The 24,608-nt window shown below is 43.9% G+C and overlaps 1 protein-coding gene across 2 annotated transcripts in view; it reads right to left on the bottom strand.

The window, feature by feature from the left end:
• LOC137369822 (CMP-N-acetylneuraminate-beta-galactosamide-alpha-2,3-sialyltransferase 1-like) overlaps positions 1–24,608 on the bottom strand; it is a 129,158-nt gene that overhangs the window by 63,525 nt on the left and 41,025 nt on the right. For both annotated transcript variants that reach the window (XM_068031382.1, XM_068031383.1), the window contains exon 2: positions 14,464–15,239. In XM_068031382.1, the coding sequence (XP_067887483.1) occupies positions 14,464–14,742 (279 nt within the window). In that variant the 5' untranslated portion in view covers positions 14,743–15,239. The remainder of the gene's footprint in view (positions 1–14,463; positions 15,240–24,608) is intronic.

The raw sequence follows: 24,608 nt of genomic DNA, 5'->3' as shown, positions 1-24,608 counted from the left end.
TGTCAGAAGAATCAGTAAGCCAGAGGACACAAATTTAAGGTGACTGGCAAAAGAACTAACGGCAACATGAAAAACTAATTTTATGTGCAATGTTGTCATTTGGAATGCATCACCTGAAAGAGTGGTGCAAGAAGATTCAATAATATCTTTCAAAAGGGAATTAAATAAATACTTGAAGCAGAAATATTTGCAGAGCTATAGGGAACAAAGGGACCGGGACTAACTGGATGGGCCAAATAGCTTCCTTCTGTGCTGTACCATTCTATGATTCTATTTTGAACAGAGTACAAAAGAAACTTTATAACTGAGGTACCACTGGACAACTGGGTACCAGCATGTTGCCTGGGCTGCAGCATTTCATCTATGAAGAGAGACTGAAAAGGCTAGGGTTGTTTTCCTTAGAGCAGAGAGGACTGAGGGGGGGGCATGATTGAGGTATACAAAATTATGAGGGGCATTGATAGGTTAGATAGGAAGAAATGTTTTCCCATAGCGGCGGGATCAATAACCAGGGGGCATAGCTTTAAGGTAAGGGGCAGGAGGTTTAGAGGGGATTTGAGGAAAAAAAATTTCACTCAGAGGGTGGCTGCAATCTGGAACGCACAGCCTAAAGAGGTGGTAGAGGCAGGAACGCTCACATTTAAGAAGTATTTAGATGAGCCCTTGAAACACCATAGCATACAAGGCTACGGGCCAAGTGCTGGAAAATGGGATTAGAAAAGTTAGGTGCTTAATGGCCGGCACAGACACGATGGGCTGAAGTGCCTGTCTCTGTGCTGTATAACTCTATGACTCTATGAGGTGTGAGGCTGTGGGATTCACTTCCAGCGTTGTTTGCTGCAGAAAGTATAAAAAGATTCAAGATTTGATCGGATAGGTAAATAAAGGAAAAAGGGATATTGAAATAAGTTGAGTAAATTGGTTTACAACTATTTGCTGGAGATGTTTAATGGTTAGGCACACTTTCAAGTTTCAGGTTGTAACTTCTATATATTACTGCAACAACATTAGTTTATATTTGCTGGGCTATACTGTAGCACTCCCCTCCCTCCTTGCCCAGATATGCAAATCTTTGTCCCAGGTTAAGACCATAATAGGCAGAATGCATCTCATTATATCACTCTTCCTCCCTTTGGTTCCTCAATGAATTAAACTGCAATGGTTGCAGTGTCCAGCCTTGGATCTCTAGTAGCCATCAATCAGCTGTTCAAATTATGGAATCACAGGTTGTCATGATATGAATGAATCTAATTAGGATCCAGCAAGTCAAGGGCATGATATAATACTTGTGGTTACAGACCAGTTACAAAATTGAGGCAACAGATTGTTACGACCAAGGAGGGAGGGGTGCACTGTCTTTTCTATTTCCACTTCTCCATAGGTCACAACATAAATTAAAATGTTCACCCAGATACAGATGCAGTCAATCATATACTCTACTTTTTATCCCTGAATAAAATACACCAACCAAGTTTCTTTAATATTAAAAACAAAATGATCAATTTATTATAAAACAAGACTTAACCAGTAATGAAGCAAAGCATTAACACACAGATTGAAGTATGAAAGTTCCCTTTTTTCCTTAGCCTCTCCCCCCACCCCCCACACTCTCTCACACACATACACCAGTTAACCGAAAAATAAGATTTTTCTCTTCAGAGCTCTGTTACAAAAGAAAACCAAAAAAAAAATACTTTAGCCAAATACTTGAAGAAAAAAGAAAAGATATGGATAGATGGGAGTTGTCCCTTTATTCTGGCTTCCCAAATATGTGTAGACGGCTGTCACTGGGATCTTCCTAGAACAGTTCTTTACAGGCAACGCTGAAGATCAGTTTGACAGGCCTTTCAGGGGGATTGCAGCATCAATTTCTCTATTGCTTACACTCACTTCTAAGAGCTTCTTAAAGTGAAGGAAAAGCTGGCAGACTTTTCAAAGAGATGGGAAAGGCTGAGCTGGAATTTTGTCCTTTGCAGGTTGGTTTTTTTTAACTCCTCTCAAAACACTTCCACACCCCAACTGACTGTCCAAAGTGAAACCAAAACAATATCTCAAGAGTCAAGCTTCCTGACTCCTATCAATCTTGACCTGTCACTTCTCTGTAAACATCTTTCCCAGGTCAAAAAACTCCTGCTGGGTTCTTATCTGAAGCCAGGTGACTTCCAGTAAAAGTTGTTTACAAACCAGCTCTCAAGTGACCCTTTAAAAAAAAAAATCCATGCAATTGTTTCCAGTTTTAAAACACAAGTCCTCAAAATTTAACACAAAATATAAGTACTTTCATAACAAGATATTCTAACTGTTCAAGAGTAAGTGACACGGACTCCACTCCTACACAGTACTAAATTTGGGGAATTTAGTGTGTGAGGGAATTTTAAGGGTTTTAAGAGTTGCTCTCTTTCTAAAATTAAGTCAAGTTTTGCATTTAGCATTTAACTTTAACCTTAGTGCGTAGTTTCTTTCACAATGTTAGTCAGAAGTAAACAGTGATGGTGACAGCTGGAGTTAGTTAGCAAGGTGTCTAGTTAGAACTAGAAATTATTATCAGCAGGGATTTACACAGGCCTTTGGAATCTTTGCTAGTATAATTACAGGAGGCATTTGCTACTGCTTCTCTAGGGTACTAAACTTGGGGAATTTGGTGATTGAGGGAAGAGGTGCTACATTTTGAAAAAACTAGGAGCAGTCCAAGAGAGGGAGTGGGAACTGAGGTCTAAAGGTTAAAATTAATAAATAAGTTACTAGCTAGATTCTAAAAGAGGGAAGAGATTTTTTTTCAGATCATGGATGGGCAGCTGAGACCTGTTTCTTTGAATTCCTGCACCATCTGAACTTCAGAACACTTCATGTGTCCTGTGGGTATCACGTGTGTCGGAAGTGTCTCCAGCTGCCTGAGATCGAGCTCAGGGTTTCTGAGCTTGAGGGCAGATGGAGTCACAGGGAGGCTGAGAGTTTCCTGGATCATACGTTCCAGAGGTGGTAACCCCACAGGCAGAGAGTGTTCAGGAGAGTAGGTGGGTGGCCATCAAGAACAATAGGAAGAGGCAGGAAGCACAGAAGCCTTCAGGGTGTATGCCATCCTCAAATTGGCACTCAGCATTGAAGGCTGCTGGGAGTGATGACACCTCTAAGTAGTGCAGTCCAACCTATGGTACCAAGGGACTGCACAGGGAAAACAGCAAAGCGTAGAAATGCAGTCTTTATAGGAGATTCCATAGTTAAGGGGACAGACACCTGTTCTGTAACTGTCATCATGAGTCCCACATGGTGTCTTGCCTCGCTAGTGCCAGGGTAAAGGACATCACAGAGAAGGTGCAAAATATTCTGCAGGGGGAAGGGAGTGAAGCAGAAGTTGTGGTACACATTGGTACCAACTACATAGAGAAGGCAGGTATTGAGGTCTTACAGTCAGAATTTCAGGAGCTAGAGAGGAAGCTGAAATGTAGGACCTCAAACGTAGCAATTTCTGGATTATTCCCATTGCCATGCGCCAGTGGGAGTAGTTGGATCAATACATCGCTTGAAGCATGGTGCAGGAGGGGAGGCTTCAGATTCTTGGGGCTTTGGGACCAGTTCTGGGGCAGAAGGCTGATCAGTAGGGCCACCCCACACCCAAGACTGCACAGAGGGTTTACCAGGTCACCCCCATGTGGCACAGGGCCCACCTGCTGCTGGTAGAATTCCAGCAGCAGCGAGAAGAGGCCCTTAATTGGCCACTTAAGGGTCACAATTGGCCACTGTGTGGGAGGGCCTCCACCACCTTCCCCACTACTGGCAAAATGCCATGGCGGCGGAAGGCGATGGGCACGCCACCCCACTCCCTCCCTCCCTATTTTTCACCCTCCCACCTCATAGCCTGCTCCTGAAGGCCCCATTAAATTCAACCCATTAAGTCATAATGGCACAGAAGGAGGTCATTTGGCCCATCAAGTCCGCACCAGCTCTCTGTACAGTAATCCAATCAGTCTCATTCCCCATTGCCCTACATGTTTATTTCCCTTAAGTGCCCATCCAATTTCCTTTTGTAAACATTCATTGTCTCAGTTTCCACCACCCTCATATGCAATGAGCTTTCCAGGTCGTTAACACGCACTGTAAAAAAAAGTTCTTCCTCACATCCCTTACATCTCTTGCCCAAAGCCATAAATCTATGTCCCCTAGTCATTGTACCATCAGCTTAATGGGAACACCTTTTCTTTGTCTACCTTATTTAAGCCTGTCATAATCTTGTACACCTCTATCAAATCTCCCCTCAATGTCCTTTGCTCCAAGAACAATCACCCGTGCTTCTCTAACCTAACCTTGAAGCTAAAACCCCTCATCCCTGGAACCATTCTGGTAAATCTCCTCTGCACCCTTTCAAGGACCCCCACATCCTTCCTAAAGTGTGGTGACCAAGACTGGATGCAATACTCTAGTTGTGGCTGAACCAGAGCTTTATAAATGTTCAACATAACTTCCCTGCTTTTGTACTCAATACCTCTATTTATGAAGCCCAAGATCTCATATACTTTACTAACCACTCTCTCCAGATGTCCTGCCACATTCGAAGAACTATACACATGAACCCCTGTGCCCCTTTACATTCTTTAAAACTGTGCCATTAAATCTATATTGCTTCTCCCTGTCCCTTCTGCCAAAATGCATCACCTCACACTTGTCTGTATTAAATTTCATCTGCTACTTGTCTGCCCATTCTGCTAGCCTATCTATGTCCTGTTGGAGGCCGTTCATATCATTCTTACTGTTTGCCATGTATCCAAGTTTGGTATGATTAGCAAATTTGGAATTTCTACTCTGTATTCCAATATACAAGTCATTTACATGCATCAAAAAAGCAATGTGCCATTTGTGCACCATTTTCAGGACGTGGGATTATGGTTGGATTTAAAAGGCTTTTGTCTGTATTCTATAATTACGACAATATAGAATTCCCCTTTAATCTACTTCAAATAGTTCACTGGTAATACAGCTGAGCAACATCAGGAAGGTTACTGCCCTCTGAGTGAATGGCATAAAGCAGGCAGAACCGAAAGAAACAGAAAGAAATTATTTTATTTAATAACAGCATCCTTTTGATTGCAACGATTTATTATCTGCCTTTGAGCTCTTCAATGTGACTGATCACTCCATTCTCCTTCTCCTCTCTGGGTTCTCACCTCTCATGACTCCATTCTTATCCATCCTAAGTAATCAATATATCTGAAATGGCTTCACCTCTGCCACCCACACAGGCACCTGCTCGCTAGATTAAAGTTCCATCACTATTCATTTCCTTCAAGGTTCCACCATTGCTCCCATTGAAATTCCATAGTTTCCCCCATTAAAAGTTCTAACATTACCCCCATGACTTCCATCATTCCGCCATCAAGGTTCCATCTTTGCCCTCATCACTTCCATCATTGCCTCCCCTTCAAAATTCCATCAATGTTCCCTTCTATCAAGCTTCTCCCTTCATGCTGCTTCAAGGTAATTGTGGCAGAAGCATAGCTTCTGTGTCAATTATGAAAAGTTCTGTGTTGTATAATTTTTTATGACATTAGCAAGAGCTGTCAATGTAATTCTCCTAATTTACAAGCAATAGAAGTTGGCTATTCTGGATGGATTGCCTCGATGTGGTCAAAGATTAGTTATAGCAGAAGATTATTTGACAGCTAGATGGAGTCTGCTTGAAGTGTCAATATATGCAAATTTACAGATTGTGCAAAGCAGATGATCCTTTATCTCTGATCTGTCTCATTAGCTACCTTGATAGGAAGAAAATTAATGTCTTAAGTTTAACATGTGGCATGAGTGTGAATTTATTCTAAAAGAAACCTGCTGTTACTACCCATCCTCTATTCAACGTTCAGAATTTAGTTTAGTTTAGAGATACAGCACTGAAACAGGCCCTTCGGCCCACCGAGTCTGTGCTGACCATCAACCACCCATTTATACTAATCCTACACTAATCCCATATCCCTACCACATCCTCACCTGTCCCTATATTTCCCTAACACCTACCTATACTAGGGGCAATTTATAATGGCCAATTTACCTACCAACCTGCAAGTCTTTTGGATTGTGGGAGGAAACCGGAGCACCCGGAGGAAACCCACGCAGACACAGGGAGAACTTGCAAACTCCACACAGGCAGTACCCAGAATTGAATCTGGGTCGCTGGAGCTGTGAGGCTGCAGTGCTAACCACTGCACCACTGTGCCAGTAAATCAACACTGGCTCTTTTCCATTGTAATATTCTTTCTATAACACGGTGCCTCAAACAGCACACAATACTTAAATAAAATGTACAGGTTCAATATTCCCTCTTTACTTTTGCATTTGTTTCTAGATACCAAAGCAAGGATTCAATTTGCCTCTTTAAAGGCCTTATCTACTTGTGCTGCTGCATTTAATAAGCTTCCAATCCTCCTTAGATATTAGAGTGGAGCGAGAGGACTGGAGATTTGCAAATGCTAGACCCTTTTTCAACAGAGGATGCAAGGACAAGCCCAGCAACTACAGGCCAGTCAGTTTAACCTCAGTGGTGGGAAGACTTTTAGAAATGATAATTTGGGGCAAAATTAATAGTCACTTGAACAAATGTAGATTAATTAGGAAAGCCAGCATGGATTTGTTAAAGGTAAATCATATTTAACTAACTTACTTGAGTTTTCTGATGAGGTAACAGAGCGGGTTGATGAGGGCAATGCAGTTGATGTGGTACAAATGGACTTCCAAAAGACCTTTGATAAAGTGCCACATAGCAGGCTTATCAGCAAAATTAGAGCCCATGGAATAAAAGGGACAGGGGCAGCAGCATGGATACAAAATTAGTTGTGAATAGTTGTTTTTCGGACTGGAGGAAGGTACATAGTGGAGTTCCCAGGAGTTGGTATTAGGACCATTGCTTTTCTTGGTGACTGCAACAACTACCGTGGAATCTCCCTGCTCAGCATAGCGGGGAAAGTCTTTGCTCGAGTCGCTCTGAACAGGCTCCAGAAGCTGGCCGAGCGCGTCTACCCTGAGGCACAGTGTGGCTTTCGTGCAGAGAGATCGACTATTGACATGCTGTTCTCCCTTCGTCAGATACAGGAGAAATGCCGTGAACAACAGATGCCCCTCTACATTGCTTTCATTGATCTCACCAAAGCCTTTGACCTCGTCAGCAGACGTGGTCTCTTCAGACTACTAGAAAAGATCGGATGTCCACCAAAGCTACTAAGTATCATCACCTCATTCCATGACAATATGAAAGGCACAATTCAACATGGTGGCTCCTCATCAGAGCCCTTTCCTATCCTGAGTGGTGTGAAACAGGGCTGTGTTCTCGCACCCACACTTTTTGGGATTTTCTTCTCCCTGCTGCTTTCACATGCGTTCAAATCCTCTGAAGAAGGAATTTTCCTCCACACAAGATCAGGGGGCAGGTTGTTCAACCTTGCCCGTCTAAGAGCGAAGTCCAAAGTACGGAAAGTCCTCATCAGAGAACTCCTCTTTGCTGACGATGCTGCTTTAACATCTCACACTGAAGAATGCCTGCAGAGTCTCATCGACAGGTTTGCGTCTGCCTGCAATGAATTTGGCCTAACCATCAGCCTCAAGAAAACGAACATCATGGGGCAGGATGTCAGAAATGCTCCATCCATCAATATTGGCGACCACGCTCTGGAAGTGGTTCAAGAGTTCACCTACCTAGGCTCAACTATCACCAGTAACCTGTCTCTAGATGCAGAAATCAACAAGCGCATGGGTAAGGCTTCCACTGCTATGTTCAGACTGGCCAAGAGAGTGTGGGAAAATGGCGCACTGACACGGAACACAAAAGTCCGAGTGTATCAGGCCTGTGTCCTCAGTACCTTGCTCTACGGCAGCGAGGCCTGGACAACGTATGCCAGCCAAGAGCGACGTCTCAATTCATTCCATCTTCGCTGCCTTCGGAGAATACTTGGCATCAGGTGGCAGGACTATATCTCCAACACAGAAGTCCTTGAAGCGGCCAACATCCCCAGCTTATACACACTACTGAGTCAGCGGCGCTTGAGATGGCTTGGCCATGTGAGCCGCATGGAAGATGGCAGGATCCCCAAAGACACATTGTACAGCGAGCTCGCCACTGGTATCAGACCCACCGGCCGTCCATGTCTCCGTTATAAAGACGTCTGCAAACGCGACATGAAATCGTGTGACATTGATCACAAGTCGTGGGAGTCAGTTGCCAGCATTCGCCAGAGCTGGCGGGCAGCCATAAAGACAGGGCTAAATTGTGGCGAGTCGAAGAGACTTAGTAGTTGGCAGGAAAAAAGACAGAGGCGCAAGGGGAGAGCCAACTGTGCAACAGCCCCAACAAACAAATTTCTCTGCAGCACCTGTGGAAGAGCCTGTCACTCCAGAATTGGCCTTTATAGCCACTCCAGGCGCTGCTTCACAAACCACTGACCACCTCCAGGCGCGTATCCATTGTCTCTCGAGATAAGGAGGCCCAAAAGAAATTAATGACCTGGACTTGGGTGTACGGGGCACAATTTCAAAATTTGCAGATGACACAAAACTTGGAAGTATTGTGAATTGTAAGGAGAATAGTGATAAACTTCAAGAGAACATAGACAGGCTGGTGGAATGGTGGATACGTGGCAGATGAAGTTTCATGCAGAAAAGTGTGAAGTGATTCATTTTGGCAATATAAATTAAAGAGTACAATTCTAAAGGATCTACAAGAGCACAGGGACTTCTGTATACGTACACAAATCATTGAAGGTTGAGGGCAGGTTAAGAAAGCAGTTAATAAAGTATGCAGGCTTTATAAGCAGGGGCACAGAGTACAAACACAAGGAAGTTATGATATATCTGTATAAAACACTGGTTCACCCTCAAATGGACGATTGTATCCAGTATTGGGCACCGAACGTTCGGAAGGATGTTAAGGCATTAGAGAGGGTGTATAAAAGATTCAGGAGAATGGTTCCAGGGATGAGGAACTTCAGTTACATGGATAAGTTGGAGAAGCTGGGGCTGTTCTTAGAGGAGAAAGTTGTAAGGAATTATGACAGAGGTGTTCAAAATCATGAGGGGTCTGGACAGAGTAGATAAAGAGTAACTGTTCCCATTGGTGGAAAACTTATGTAGTGAGTGGTTAGGGTCTGGAATGTACTGAGTGAAAGTGTGGTGGAGGCAGAATCGATCAAGGCCTTCAAAAGAGAATTGGATCTGAAGAGAAAACATTTTCAGGGCTACGGAGAAAAGGCAGGGGAATGGGACTAGGATTATGAAAGTGATTCTGTTTTGTTAAAAAAAAATACATTTTTAATGGAATTTATGGTTAAGCTGCATAAATGTGGATCAGGTTTGTTGTTTCAAAAAGGAAGCCATCAAGGGCACGGAGGGACCTGGATTGGCAAAAATGTTGATAATTGTCACCTGGCTCAGGTTTGGCTTAGAGTGGAAACCTTGGTAACAGGGGCAGAAAAGTTACAAATGCTCCTTTGATTGGACAAGCCCAGTTGTAACAGAGAACACCTGGGATGGGCAGAATAAAATTCGCAAGCTTTTTGTTTGTTAGTCAGTGTGTATGTGGTTTTACCTTCTGGAAGGAGATAGAAGTCAAGTGCTGCTGACGTGTCAAAGAAGGACAGAAGGAGAGAATTCCAAGGAAGAACAGAAGACTACAACCCAGCTCGCTTTCCCGCGATTCCCTAAAAGATTCTGTGAAGTTTACTGTGTCAATTCATTTTGTCTCCTATGTTTGGGAAATGCCTGTTAAAAATAATTACCGCCTGAAGAGAGCTGTTCTAAAGATTGGCAGCAAGAGCCAAGGTAAATTATAAAAGAAAACTAGCGTAAAATATAAAAACGGATAGCAAAAGCTTCTATATGTATATAAAAGGGAAGAGAGTAGCTAAAGTGAATGTTGGTCCCTTGGAGGATGAGACTGGGGAGTTATTAGAGGGGAACACAGAAATGGCAGAGACACTAAATCGGTATTTTCCCTCAGTTTTCACGGTGGAGGACACTAATACCATCCCAATAGTAACAGGTAATGCAGAGGTTATAGAAAGGGAGGAACTTACAACAATCATCATCACTAGGGAAAAAGTACTGAGCAAACTATTGGGACTGAAGGTAGACAATTCCCCAGGGCCTGATGGCCTATATCCTAGGGTCTTAAAGGAAGTGGCAGTGGAGATGGTGGATCCATTGGTTATAATATTCTAAAATTCCCTGGATGTGGGAAAGGTTCCAGTAGATTGGAAAAATGCCAATAAAACACCCTTTTCAAAAAGGGAGGGAGGCAAAAAGTAGGAAACTATAACCAGTTAGTTTAACATCTGTCGTTGGGAAATTGTTAGAATCCATTATTAAGGAACTAATAACAGGAGATTTAAACGCAATCCATCAGAGTCAGCATGGTTTTATGAAGGGTAAATCGTGTTTGACTAATTTGCTAGAGTTCTGCGAAGATGTAACAAATAAAGTGGATAATGGGGGTCTTGCAGATGTAGAATATCTGGACTTCCAGAAGGCATTTGCTAAGGTGCCACACAAAAGGATAATACAAAAGGTAAGTTCACATGGGGTTAGGGACAATTTATTAGCTTGGATAGAGGATTGGCTAACCAACAAACAGAGAGTCGGGATAAATGGGTCTTTTTCTGGTTGGCAAGATGTAACTAGTGGGGTGCCACAGGGTTCGGTCCTCGGGCCCCAACTATTTACAATCTATATTAATGATCTGGATGCAGGGATAGAAGGTACTAGAGCCAAATTTGCAGATGACACTAAAATAGGTTGGATAGTAAGTTGCAATAAAGAAATAAGAAATTTACAAATGGATATGGATAGGTTAGGTGAATGGGCCAAAATTTGGCAGATGGAGTTTAACGTGGATAAGTGTGAGGTTATCCATTTTGGTCGGAAGAATAGAAAATCAAATTATTATCTAAATGGAGAGAAACTTCAGAGTGGTGCAGAGGGATCTGGGTGTCCTCGTGCATGAATCACAGAAAACTAGTATGCAGGTGCAGCAGGAAATAAGGAAGGCAAATGGAATTTTGGCATTTATTGCTAAAGGGATAGAGTATAAAAGTAGGGAAGTGTTGCTGCAACCGTACAAGACATCAATGAGACCGCACATGGAGTATTGCGTACAGTTTTGGTCCCCTTACTTGACGAGGGATGTAGTTGCATTGGAGGCAGTTCAGAGGAGGTTCACTAGATTGATTCCCCGCTACCCCAACACAACCCCCACCCCCCTTCCCCCATCCAACCACCCTTGCCTCACCAGGGCCCGGCCGATTACCCTCGGCAAGGCAACCAAAACTTACCTTAACTCCCAGCTCCATGTCTTCATCTGCGGTCAACTGGCCTGCACTCCCAATAGTTGCCACCGCTCCCGGGTGGAAGTCCCGCCTCGGAACAATTAAAGCCTGGGCCCCGTAAAATATGGAACGGAGCCCCAGGCGAGGCGGAAGTGGGTTTGCCACCGACTTTTCAGTTGTTGGCCAGCTCCCGTCCACCCAACGTAAAATCCCAGCTAGTGTATCCGATTGACTGTTTCAGTAAGTGGGAACATTTATTGATATGTTGTGACCCATGGAGAAGTGGGCCTGAATTAACAGTGCACTCCTCCCACCTCGCTCATAACACTAGGTTCTTGCAGAGAGCTGGCATGGACACAATGGGCCTAATGGTCTCCTTCTTTGCTGCAACCATTCTATGACTCCATGATTTAGTGACTTGTTTGTCTGAATTAATTCTGCTCCATTTAAAATCTTATCATTTAAGGTATATTACAGTCCATATTTGTAACTATGTATTTCCTGTTTCTATTCTTACCACCAAAATGCATTACCTAATATTTTTCAACATTGTGTAAGCCTAGGCTTAGTTGTTAGCACTCTTGCCTCTGAGTCAGTAGGTTGTGGGTTTAAGCCCCAGTCCAGAGACTTGGGTCAGAATCTCAACTGAATAGGCCAAAATGTAGGGCTGCATTTTACATGTCCGTCACCGAGACGGAAACAGGTGGACCACGCGTCGCGAAGCCGCCGTGCTTATTTAAATAGCTGGGGCGGACGGCCCACCCCGATGACGTGGAGGGGGCGTGCTGTCCGTCCCTGGCAATGGTGTAAGACGCCATTGCACAGGTGCCAACGCCATTTTTAAAGGGCTTCGAGCCCTTTCATTTCATTTAAATATTTAAAGATATAGTTAATTAAAATTGATACAAAAAAATTAAATAAATGTTTCTAGCCCCTCTCCCAGCACCCCCCTCCCTCAATAACCATACAATTCATTCCTTGCCTCTCCCTCCCAAAATACTTACCTTGTGCACCTGGCCTTCCCCCCCCCCACCACCAACCCCCCAGCCCCCAAACAGTTCATAAACTGTGAACTTTACCCCTTCCCGCCATCCCGTACACCAATCAGACGAGTTTCACCCCTCCCCCCAACTCCTGCACTGAACCACTTACCTGCTCTCCCTCCCCACCAGTGTTATGCCTCGGATCCCCGGACAGGGTTCCTAAGGCACGGGAGTGCTGGCCACCGGCAGCAATATTGCTCTGGAATGGACGGCAGAAGCGGGTAGGCCATCAATTCATTTATTTAAATACATTTAAATATTTAAATGGGGCTCCTGCCACCTAGCGGTGGAGGGCTGCCATGAGGCCTCGCCGCCATCGGCAATATGGGGCCGGGCCTTCCCGTCGTCGAGACCTGTAGCAGGCTTCTGCCAGAGGCATTTTCCGGCCCCCCTCACAACGACCCCGAAGTCAGGGGCCTGTAAATTCAGCCTGTAGTGGGGCAGGCCAGAAGCGGGTTAGGAACCCATTTGCAATTGAAGTGGGCTTTGTCATGGCTCTTTAACTCAGTCACGGAATAAGCATCCCCTTCTGGCCAGTCAGAGGGCTTAGGCGGGATGAGGCACTGAATTTGTCAAAGGAAGGATTTCTATTTATAGGGACTCAGACAGGGGTCAGAAAAGCTGAAGTGTACATTAATTGCTGTGGCTTCAGAAACCACAGGAACGAAAAGGATACCTGGGAGGGCTGCCCCCGCCCCTACCCCCTGATCTCAGACTGTTACCTGGAGGTCCTGCGGGATCTGAGGGACTGAAGTGAGGTGATGTTTGCCAAGGATGGGAGAGAGAGGCCAGCTTCACAAACCAAGCAGGTGTGGATGGAAGTGGCTGAGGAAGCGAGCAGCTGGAGTGTAGTCCCTCAAACCTGGAGGCAATGCCCCAAGAGTTTCAAGGGCCTCAGGAGGACAGAAGTAGCATCTTGCTGTGTACAAGTTGGTGCTGTGTTTCATACATTAAAAAAATGACTACACATTATTGGCTGTAAAGTGCTTTGGGACATGGTGAGATAGTGATAGATGCTATATAAATGCAAATTATTTCTTTACACTGAACTGGATCTGCCTCCATTCTGCCCATCCTACAAGCCTGTCCAGGCTTTTCTGCAATCTTTCATAATTCTCATCACAGTTTGCCACGTCCCCCAATTTCAGCAAGCATCAATAGTTCTCCTTCAATTCTTGATCATTTGCATATATATTTAATATAAGAGGAGCCTCAACTCAGACTACTATGGAATACGAACATATGAACATACGAATTAGGAGCAGCAGTAGGCCACTCGACCCCTCGAGCGTGCTCAGCCATTCAATAAGTTCATGGCTGAACTGATTATTCCACATTTCCACCTACCCCCGATAACCTTCCACCCCCTTGCCACTCACCATATATTTCCTTTTACCCATACACTTTTGCTTTCAGCCCTCTAGCCTTCTCTGCATTCTTGTGATTCTATTTCCCCAAATTCCATGCATCTTCCTCTTTGCCATAAGTCTTTTATGTAATACCTTATCAATTGCTTTTTGAGAATCTATCTAAACCTCTTTCATTGACATTACCACTACGCCATCACCTCCCCTAATTACCCTTGAGAAGGTAATAGTGAGTCACCCTCTTGAACCACTGAGAAGGGGCGATACAACTGAATGGTTTGTTAGGCCAATTCAGAGGGCAGTTCAGAGCCAACCACATTGGTGTGGGTCAGAAGTCACATACAGGCCAAACTGGGTAAGAATGGCTGGTTTGTTTCCCTAAAGGATGTTAATGAACTAATTGGGTATTCAGATATAAACTATCAGTTCCCAGAGAATTGTGTACTATAAGCCTAAGTAAGTTCTTTAGTACCATCACTCTTTAAATAACAACCTTCACAAACTCTAACGGCTGGCACTATGTTTGCCTGCTCTTGTCCTGCACAGCTTCACCAATGTCCACTGAATGCCTTTGTCGAGTACTGCACAATTGTCCCCTTTCGTTTCTTTCAAATTCTAGAATACTTTCAATATAGACCAGGAGAATTTTTAGTCATTGGACTCTTTAGTTTGTCAAGTTTCTTCCTAATAATTTTTTCAATCAAGAGACTTTTCCTTCATTTTAATTAAGTGACAACGCTTTCTGTGAAGTGTACTTACCAGCCACCATTTGTAGGACTGTTCAGGAATCGTGTTGTTACTTTTAGTCAGGATAGGATACATAATGGGACTGTATCGTTTGTCAAACCACTCTGATATACCTAATTCAGACAAGCAGCTGCTACATTTGCACTGTTTCGCTGTGGTGAGGCCGTGAAGTGTTAAGTTCGCCTTGTTGGTATAATTAAAAAAGACAGACAGCAGCAGTATTCCAACAAACAGCAAAAATACAAACCAGCGAAGCGTGTGCAGCCTGTGAACAATTCTCAGGACAAACATTGTGAAACCTGCTTGATGATAATATTTCTCCACTAAGGCAATAAAAAATACGATGGAAAACAGATCCTGTCAGTGAACTGATGTGGATGAATTCTGCAGTATGTGCACTTTACAAAGAGATCTCTGTTTATGACTCCAAGCTTAAGTGGCTGGTTGTTGAGCAGAAACAGCAGCAGTTTTAAGATTACTTCCACAAAATGGAATCTTCTGGTCTGAATAACCAAAGTTTTCAGAAAGAAAACAAATTACACAATGTTTTCCTCGGCATCAAGCAAGAGAAAGTTAATGTGGAGCTGAGCCAGTTTTCATTATCTTTACTTAAGAGTTGGCAGGATTCATTTGGGAGCTGCCTTCTGAAAATATGATGTCTGTCATGTTGATGCCTTGGCCTCCAGTGATATGGTTGGTTTCACTCTTAGAATCTACCTTTATGCCTTTTTGATTTGGCAATCTCTTGACTTATAGTTGGACTCAAAATGGCTGAATAAAGCTTCCTCCTAAATGAAGAAAACAAGAGAAAAAGGTCACAAACCACATTTAACTACTCCAATGTGAAGGCTGGCTCGAGTCTGCAAATGAAACCCGACCCGAGCCCGACAGAACCACATCCGACCTGAGCCCGACCCATCCCGAGTCCTTTCATTTTTTCCCGCACTCGACCCGACCCGACCTTCAGTTAACCTAGCTTTCGTTTTTCACATTGTTGCTTTTCTGCACAAGCTTAAAAAAACTGTAACTAAATAACCTTTCAAGTCCAAAAAGTACATTAACATTGGAACCACGTACCGGAGGTGGTGTTAGAGAGTGTCTGACCCTGCACAACTCGACCTGAGCCTGAATGCCAGACCCAGAAAAGCGACCCAACCCGAACCCGACACATATCATCAGGTCCTGTCAGGTTAGGCTCAGGCAGCCATGCTCTACTCCACTGAAAGAAATAAGGGGCCATTTTCTGAAGCAATAACATCCTGCTGTTTGTCTAAGATTCAGGTTGCTGCTAGAAGAAGTGGAGGTGGATTTTGGGGCAGGATGTCAAGTCTCCAGCTGGCCTGTTCCAGAAGCACTAGAGTTTCCGGGATGGGAGGGAGAAGAGGTGGTTCTTGTATCCGAAATATTAAGAAAGTGCTTCTATTTTTTTTAAATAACCTTTGGGGATTCATATTTTAGAATCATGGACATTGGTTTATTTGGGAAAACTGAAAAGGCTTTTTTTTTGCAGGGATCACTGAGAGGTCTTGTTTTAAAACAACCTTTACTAAAAGTCACATGCCTTAAGTTCAATAAACAACAGAAACCTTGGTGACTTGGGGAAGATGTTTACAAGAGAAGTGACATGTCTAGATTTATGTTGGTCAAGTGGTCGCTTTTGAGATATTGTTTTGACTTTCTGGTTGGGTTGAGATCAACCTGCCAAGAGAGAAACACCCAGCTCATCTCTTTCCTCCTGTCTCTGTGAAATCCTGCAAAGATCCAGTGTGTGGGAGCTAAATCCCCATATGCTGTATTTCTCCTGAGAAGCTGAAAAAACCTGCCAGATTAATTCTCGACACTGCCTGAAAAGAACTGCTCCAGAAAAGATCCCAGTGACCAGACTGTATGCCATTTTGGGACACAACATACCTCATCCGTTTACTTCAAGAATTAACAAGTATTTGGCCAAAGTATTTTTTTTTGTAAAAGAGTTCTGCAGAGAAAATGTATTTTTTTTTCTCTTTAAGCTGTGTTTGTGTGTGTGCGTGCATGTTTGGCAGGATGAGTGGTATTTAAAAAGGAAATTTTCATATTTCAATCAGTGTCAATGCTTTGCTTCATTACTGGTTAAGTCTTGTTTTATAATAAACTGATAATTTTGTTGTTTATTAAAGAACCTGCTTGGTGTATTTTATTCTGGGATAAAGAGTAGAGTATATGATTGACCATATTGGTAACTGGGTAAACATGCAAATATATGTTGTGACCTGTGGAGAGGTGGAACTAGAAAAGACAGTGCACTCCTCCCACCTTGGTTGTAACAGAACCCTTATAGCTCAACATCACAGATGGAGATGACACCGGCAGGATGACGTCACTCGCCAGAAATTCTGCCAGTCCCACCTCTGATGAACAGTATGTTCGCAAATATTTATAATTTCAATTACCTATCAGCAGTGATTTTCCTTTGCTTACCTTATACAAAATGAGTTGAGTAACACTAATTCTCCTCCCACTTTAAGAACATAAGAAATAGGAGTAGGCCATATAGCTCCTCGAGATTGCTCCACCATTCAATAAGATCTTAGCCGATCTTTAACCTTAATTCCACTTTCCCACCTGCTCACCATACCGCTGGTTTTACCTAGAGTCCAAAAATCTATATATCTCAGCCTTGAATATCCTCAACGATGGAGCATCCACAACCCGCTGGCGTACAGAATTCTTAAGATTCATAATACCCTGAGTAAAGAAATTTCTCCTCATCTTAGTCCTAAATGATCGACCCTTATCCTGAGACTGTGCTCCCTAGTTCTAGACTCTCCAACCAGGGAAAACAACCTGTCAGCATCTACCCAGTCAAGCCCCTTTAAAATCGTATAAGTTTCAATGAGATCACCTCTCATTCCTCTAAACTCCAGAGGGTATACACCCAATTTACTCATTTTGAGTTGAATAGCACTTGGAGCAAGTGAAGAATTTAAGTGTCACGGAAATTATGTGTGACGGATGACACCACACTTCCCATCCCATTTTCCTGGGTCTGCACTTTGGTAGGTCCAGAGTGGGCTATGAGTCTGTAGGCATGTTTGGAGGGGTGTATGCTTGGTGTATTTTATTCTAGGATAAAGAGTAGAGTATATGATTGACCATATTGGTAACTGGGTAATCTGTGATCTGTGTCCAGTCACAGGTTGAGATGTGGTTCCCTCCTCGGTTCACTTACTTGTTCAAACTTCAATATTACAATGGGTTGAGCTATCAGACAGGTCAATCAGTGTTGCGCCTCCCACGTACATCCCGTGGGATATGGAGTACAGTACTGAATGATCAATTTACACACAAACCCTAGCTACTTGAGTTAGGAGAATTTTATCCCAGTGTTTGGTCTGGGAACATGGCCAAACATCCACTAGACTGGATGCTGATTTGACATTGCAATTAGGCCCCTTCTGACAGAAGGGATCAGAAGTGTCCAACTTGGACAAGTTGCCCATCAACCTAATTGCAGTTGATGCACTACTGATGTTGTGACACCACAGGGTAGATTATGGATGCATGATTTTGGGGAATGTGCACAATTTTCAGTATATGCTTCCAGTGAGTATTCATAGTGGGGAAGTGCATGAGCAATATTTACCTATAGATGGTAATATACAATTAGCAAAGCCTTGAAAGAGAGTTCTGAATTCACTGAGGTGGGGTGCGGTGGGGTGAACAGGAGCTGTATTCCAAGGGAATTCAAGTCATAGAATCGGGTTCATCTTCAACCCAACACGTAAGCAGAAATTCCCCTGGCAATACAGGATCATAATATGAGACAAACGGTGCCAACGGCATCTTGGACCACTGATACAGCATAAACTCTTTCTACTTTCGGCCAATATTGGACCCTTGCAAATGAAAGTAGCAATCTGACTAGATTAAATTGGCAAATTTATTTACAGCAGGGATCAAAATCGGTATACCTCATTGTATTTCCTAACTCGATAGTGTACTCACCAAACGGTCACTAGGGAAGTTCAAAAAAACTGCTATCAACAAGTTTGAGGGCATCAAACAAAACAAAGAAATAGGAAGAGGTGTTCCTATATCCTCCAGTGCTTGATTCACAGAAATGGCAGCAAGCAGCTTTGAACCAGTTCAAGTGCAGGGGCGTAAGTACAGAATTTGCTTCATTTCCGTGACATGTGCTGAGCTTGTATTCTTGGCAAGTAACTGAGCTGCTAACTGCAGCACACTTTCATTTCCAAATTCATTATCCATGCCATAATAAGTGCATGCTACATATTCCAAATCAACCCCAACGTATAAATTCATATTTAAAGTCCTGTTACAAAATCAGACAATGCAATCCTGCCCAATATCTCAGTGGCATACAGTCAGAGCCATGTCATAGAATCATAGAATGTTTACAGCACTGAAGGCAGCCATTCAGGACATTGTGTCCATGCCTGCTCTCTGCACAAGCAACTCACCCAGTCCCACCCCCTGCTTTTCCCTCTTAGCCCAGCAAATGTTTTCTCTTCAGATAGTTATCCTGTTCTCTTCTGAAGGCCTTAATTGAATCTGCCTCCACCGCACTTTCAGGCAGGGCATTCCAGATCCTAACTATTCGCTACGAAGAAAAGTTTTTCCACATGTTGCAGTTGCTTCTTTTGCTAATCATCTTAAATCAGTGTCCTCTGATTCTGGATCCTACCACCAATGGGGACAGTTTCTCCCTATCTAGTCTGTCCAGACCTCTCATGATTTTGAACACCTCTATCAAATCTCCTCTTAATCTTTCTTCTCCAAGGCAAACAGCCCCAGCTTTTCCAACCTATCCACATAACTGAAGTTCTTCATCCCCGTGAACCTTTTTTCTACTCTCTCGAATGCCTTAACATCTTTCTTAAAATATGATGCCCAGAACTGGGCATCTGATACAAAAGGTCGACTCGGCCTACATTCACTAGAGTTTAGAAGAATGAGAGGGGATCTCATAGAAACCTATAAAATTCTAACAGGACTAGACAGGCTAGATACAGGAAGGATGTTCCCGATGGCTGGGGAGTCCAGAACCAAGGGTCACAGTCTCAGGATACAGGGTATGCCATTTAGAATTGAGATGAGGAGAAATTTCTTCACTCAGAGGGTGGTGAACCTATGGAATTCTCTACCGCAGAAGGCAGTGGAGGCCAAGTAAAGGCCTGCTCGGGTCTGAAAAAAAAAACCCCAACCCGAACCCGACAGAACCATATCAGACCCGAGCCCAACCCAGCCCGAGTCCTTCCTTTTTTCCCACGCCCAACCCGACCCGACCTGAGCCTGACCCGACCACCAGAATGTTCACTTTACATATCTTACGATTCCGAATCTGAGGGAGCACCTAGGAGAGGTAGGAGAATGGGCTTGAAAGGCTACACCGATTCTTAAGAGGAGAAGAAATAGGAGCAGGATTAGGTCATTTGGCCCTTTGAGCCCGCTCCACTATTCAAATCAGGCAACAAAGTATATATCTGTGCTTTAAAGATTTATTTGTATTTACGATGTGAAAATTGATTTGTGGCAAGGTAGGGAAATGCCTGGCAGAAAAGAGAAAATAATTTATTCAAAATGGGTACCAGAGAGCTAAATGTCAACATGTGAATGCCTGATAATTCAGCAAAAGTTGTAGCATGGTGGTAGGACTGGTTTCGTAATGGGAAGATTCATTAGGTGGAAAATGTTCCCTATGAGTGCTTCCTCAGATGTCTCCAGATTGGTAAAAACCTCTCCAGTGCTTTGGCTGCCTGCTGGTCTTGTTTACACTCTTTTTGCCACCCCCACCCCACTGTGCCCCCATCCCCTGCCTGTCTGGGTCATTAATGATGTGTGAATGGCAAACTGAAATTAGAGGCAATAAAAACAAAAAAAATGCTGGAAATATTCAGCAGGTCTGACACCATCTGACACCACAGAGTTAGCGTTTCTGGGTTGTAACCTTTCGAAGAGTTCTCAGAAAGGAGGCCGCACCCACAGAACCACTGCCACGCCCCGCCCTGGGAGGCTGCCAGATTTTATCAGCGTGAGATGCCAGCAGAGGTGGGAAGAGGCCCTTAATTGGCGACTTAAGTGGCTCAACTGGGCTCTGGGCAGGAGGGCCATCTGCCAGCTTTCCCACTGCTGGCAAAGTGGCATGGCAGCATGAAGGCATTGGGCACACCACCTGACATCTTCCAGTGCCATTTGCCAGCCTTCCTGCCTCCCAGTCTGACTCCAAAGGGCTGGTAAAATTTAGCCCCTTGGATTCTTTCCACTCAACCCCAGCCTTGCCAAGGCTATGTCCTAAAAAGTAGGGTGTTGCTTATTGAACAAGTTTTCCAATGGTCCCTACTGGTTACTGCACTTTTAGCTAGTTGAACTCCCCTGCTCTCACTTCTGCACACATTTGGCATGGGTTGATGGGTGGTGAAGATGGAGGGGGTCCCTAAGTCTTAGCTCTACCAACGTGTACCTTGGCCCTTAGACTTAGATAAGTGAGGTGTAACCCGACAGTCCTCAATTTGTACTGGCCAAACAAAAATTCTGCAGATATGGATTTTTCAGTTGCTTGGGTTGGAGATTCATAAATTATTAGGGATGGTCTTCTTCACGTGTTACACTCAGCAGTTCTGTTCAACACTAATCCACTGAACTTAAGTTGTTTAATTCACTGTTTTCAGCCTGAGCCAAAAATTACTGAAGAATCAATAAAACTGTTGCTACCAGCTCTCACTGTCAAATGCCCTGTAACAGTTCAGAGAATTATACAACTTGGAAGAATTCTATTCGACTCATTGTACTGTGCTCTCTCTTTGAAAGAGTTATCCAATTAGTTCTATTCCTTGCTCTATATCTGCACAAACCTGCAAATTTCTCCTTTTCAAGCACACATGTAATTAGCTTTTGAAAGTTACAATTGAATCTGCTTCCACCACCCTTCCAGGCAGTGCATGCCAGATCACAACAACTTCATGCATTAAAAAAAAATTCTCTGCATTTCCTCCCTGGAATTTTTGCCAATTATCTTAAATCTGTGTTATTTTTTATTTATTTGTTTCATGGGATATGGGCGTTGCTGGCCAGGCCAGCATTTATTGCCCATTTATAATTGCCCATGAGAAGGTGGTGGTGAGCTGCCTTCTTGAACTGCTGCGGATTTTGATCCAGCGAAAGTGAAGGAACGGCGATATAGTTCCAAGTCAGGATGGTGTGTGACTTGGAGGGGAACTTGCAGGTGGTGGTGTTCCCATGCATTTGCTGCCCTTGTCCTTCTAGTTGGTAGAGGTTGCGGATTTGGAAGGTGCTGTCTAAGGAGCCTTGGTGCATTGCTGCAGTGCATCTTGTAGATGGAATACACTGCTGCCACAGTGCGTCGGTGGTGGAGGGAGTGAATGTTTGTAAATGGGATGCCAATCAAGCGGGCTGCTTTGTCCTGGATGGTGTCGAGCTTCTTGAGTGTTGTTGGAGCTGCACCCATCCAGGCAAGTACAGAGTATTTCATCACGCTCCTAACTTGTACCTTGTAGATGATGGACAGGCTTTGGGAAGTCAGGAGGTGAGGTACTCGCCACAGGATTCCTAACCTCTGACCTGCTCTTGTAGGCACGGTATTTATTTGGCTACTCCAGTTCAGTTTCTGGTCAATGGTGACCGCCCAGGAGGTTGATCTTGGGGGATTCAGCAATCGTAATGCCGTTGAATGTCAAGGGAAGATGGTTAGATTCTCTCTTGTTGGAGATGGTCATTGTCTGGCACTGGCGTGGTGCAAATGTTACTTGCCACTTGTCAGCCCAAGCCTGGATATTATCCAGGTCTTGCTGCATTTCTACACGGACTACTTCAGTATCTGAGGAGTTGCAAATGGTGCTGAACATTGTGCAATCATCAGCAAGCATCCCCACTTCTGACCTTAGGATTGAATGAAAGTCATTGATGAAACAGCTTAAGAAGGTTGGGCCTAGGACACTACCCTGAGGAATGCCTGCAGTAATGTCCTGGAGCTGAGATGATTGACCTCCAACAACCACAACCATCTTCCTTTGCACTAGGTACAATTCCAGCCAGCAGAGAGTTTTCCCCCTGATTCCCATTGACTCCAGTTTTGCTATATTTGATCAAATGCTGCCTTGATGTCAAGGGCAGTCACTCTCACCTCATCTCGAGTTCAGCTCTTTTGTCCATGTTTGAACCAAGGCTGTAATGAGGTCAGGAGCTGAGTGGCCCTGGCGGAACCCAAACTGAGAGTGACTGAGCAGGTTATTGCTAAGCAAGTGCTGCCTGATAGCACTGTCAATGACACCTTCCATCACTTTACTGGTGGATCGAGATTAGATGATGGGGCAGTAATTGCCGGGTTGGATTTGTTCTGCTTTTTGTGTGCAGGACATACCTGGGCAATTTTCCACATTGCCGGGTAGATGCCAATGTTGTTGTTGTACTGGAACAGCTTGGCTAGGGGCGTGGCAAGTTCTGGAGCACAGGTCTTCAGTACTATTGCCAGAATGTTGTCAGCGCCCATAGCCTTTGCAGTATCCAGTGCCATCAATCGTTTCTTGATAACACGCAGAATGAATCAAATTGGCTGAAGACTGGCATCTCTGGTGCTGGGGACTTCAGGAGGAAGCCGAGATGGATCATCCACTCGGCACTTCTGGCTGAAGATTGTTGCAAATGCTTCAGCCTTATCTTTTGCTCTGATGTGCTGGGTTCCCCCATCATTGAGGATGTGGATACTTGTGGAGCCACCTCCTCCTGTTAGTTGTTTAATTGTCCACCACCATTCACAACTGGATATGGCAGGACTGCAGAGCTTAGATCTGATCCGTTGGTTGTGGGATCGCTTAGCTCTATCTGTTGCATGCTGCTTATGCTGTTTGGCATGCAAGTGGTCCTGGGCTGTACCCTCACCAGGCTAACACCTCATTTTGAGGTATGCCTGCTGCTGTTCCTGGCATGCCCACCTGCACTCTTCATTGAACCAGGGTTGATCCTCTGGTTACTGACCCTCTTACCAGCAGAGACAGTTTCTCCCTATCTACTCTATCAAAATCCCTCATAATTTTGAGCATCTCTTTAAATTTCACCGTAACCTTCCCTGTTTTAAGGTGAACAATCCCACGTTATCTAGTCTCTTCACATAACTGAAGTCCCTAATCCCTAGTACCATTGTGACCAATCTCCTCTCAAGTCTCATGCAAGGCCTTGTAATCCTTCCTTAAGTGTGGTGTCAAGAATTGACAAAATATTTAGCCTGAGACTAACCAGTGATTTCTAAACATTTACCTGAACTTTCTTGCTTTTGTACTCTATGTCTCTATTTATGAAGCCCATGAAACCATGTAATTTATTAACAACCTTAACAACTTGTCCTGTCACTGTTGAAGACTTTAAGTTGTCTCTCTTTTCCAACACCCCTTTTAAAATTAAACCATTTCATTTATATTGCCATCTCGCATTTGTCCTTCCAAAATGCAAGGTTCTGTAATATGATGTGCTTGATGCAAAAGATTCCATGGCACTAATCGAAGAGGAGTTCTCCCCAGCGTCCTGGTTAATACTAACCCGCAATCACTATCATTAGACAGAATATCTAGTCATCATCATCGTGCTCTTTATGGGAGCTTGCTCTGTGCAAATTGGCTGCCGCATTTTCTACAATACAACAGTGGCTACACTTCAAAAGTGCTTAATTGGCTGTAAGCGCTTTGGGATATCCTAAGGTCATGAAAAGTGCTTGTCAGCCCTATCACAGAACCTACTCCAACTTTTCAGCCTTCTTTCTGGTTCAGTAGTGTAGCACTCTTGCCCCTGTGTCGAAAGGCTGCGGGTTCAAGTTCCATGCCACACTTTAGCACATAATCTGCTCGGACATTTCAGCGTAACAGTGGGGAAATGCTGCACTTTGGAGTTGCTGTCTTCAGAGTGAGGTGTTGAACAAATCCAGCTATGCAGGTAGATGTAAAAGGCTCTCGGGTAACCATCTTTAAATTATGGTCAGGGTGGAAAACGACAGGAGCAGATCTGCTGCCCAACTTTCCATCCCATTGAAGACAGGCAGGTTGTATATGGACAGCCAATCAGCTACTGCCAGTTTTCAGCCCCGGATGAAGTTCAAAATTAGTCCTTCCTATGAAACTAGTCCTCCTGGTGTCCTAATCAACATACCCCTC

The sequence above is a fragment of the Heterodontus francisci genome, chromosome 5 (genome assembly GCF_036365525.1).
Source record: "Heterodontus francisci isolate sHetFra1 chromosome 5, sHetFra1.hap1, whole genome shotgun sequence".
Lineage (NCBI taxonomy): Eukaryota > Metazoa > Chordata > Chondrichthyes > Heterodontiformes > Heterodontidae > Heterodontus > Heterodontus francisci.
This window is presented reverse-complemented; position numbering and strand designations above follow the sequence as displayed.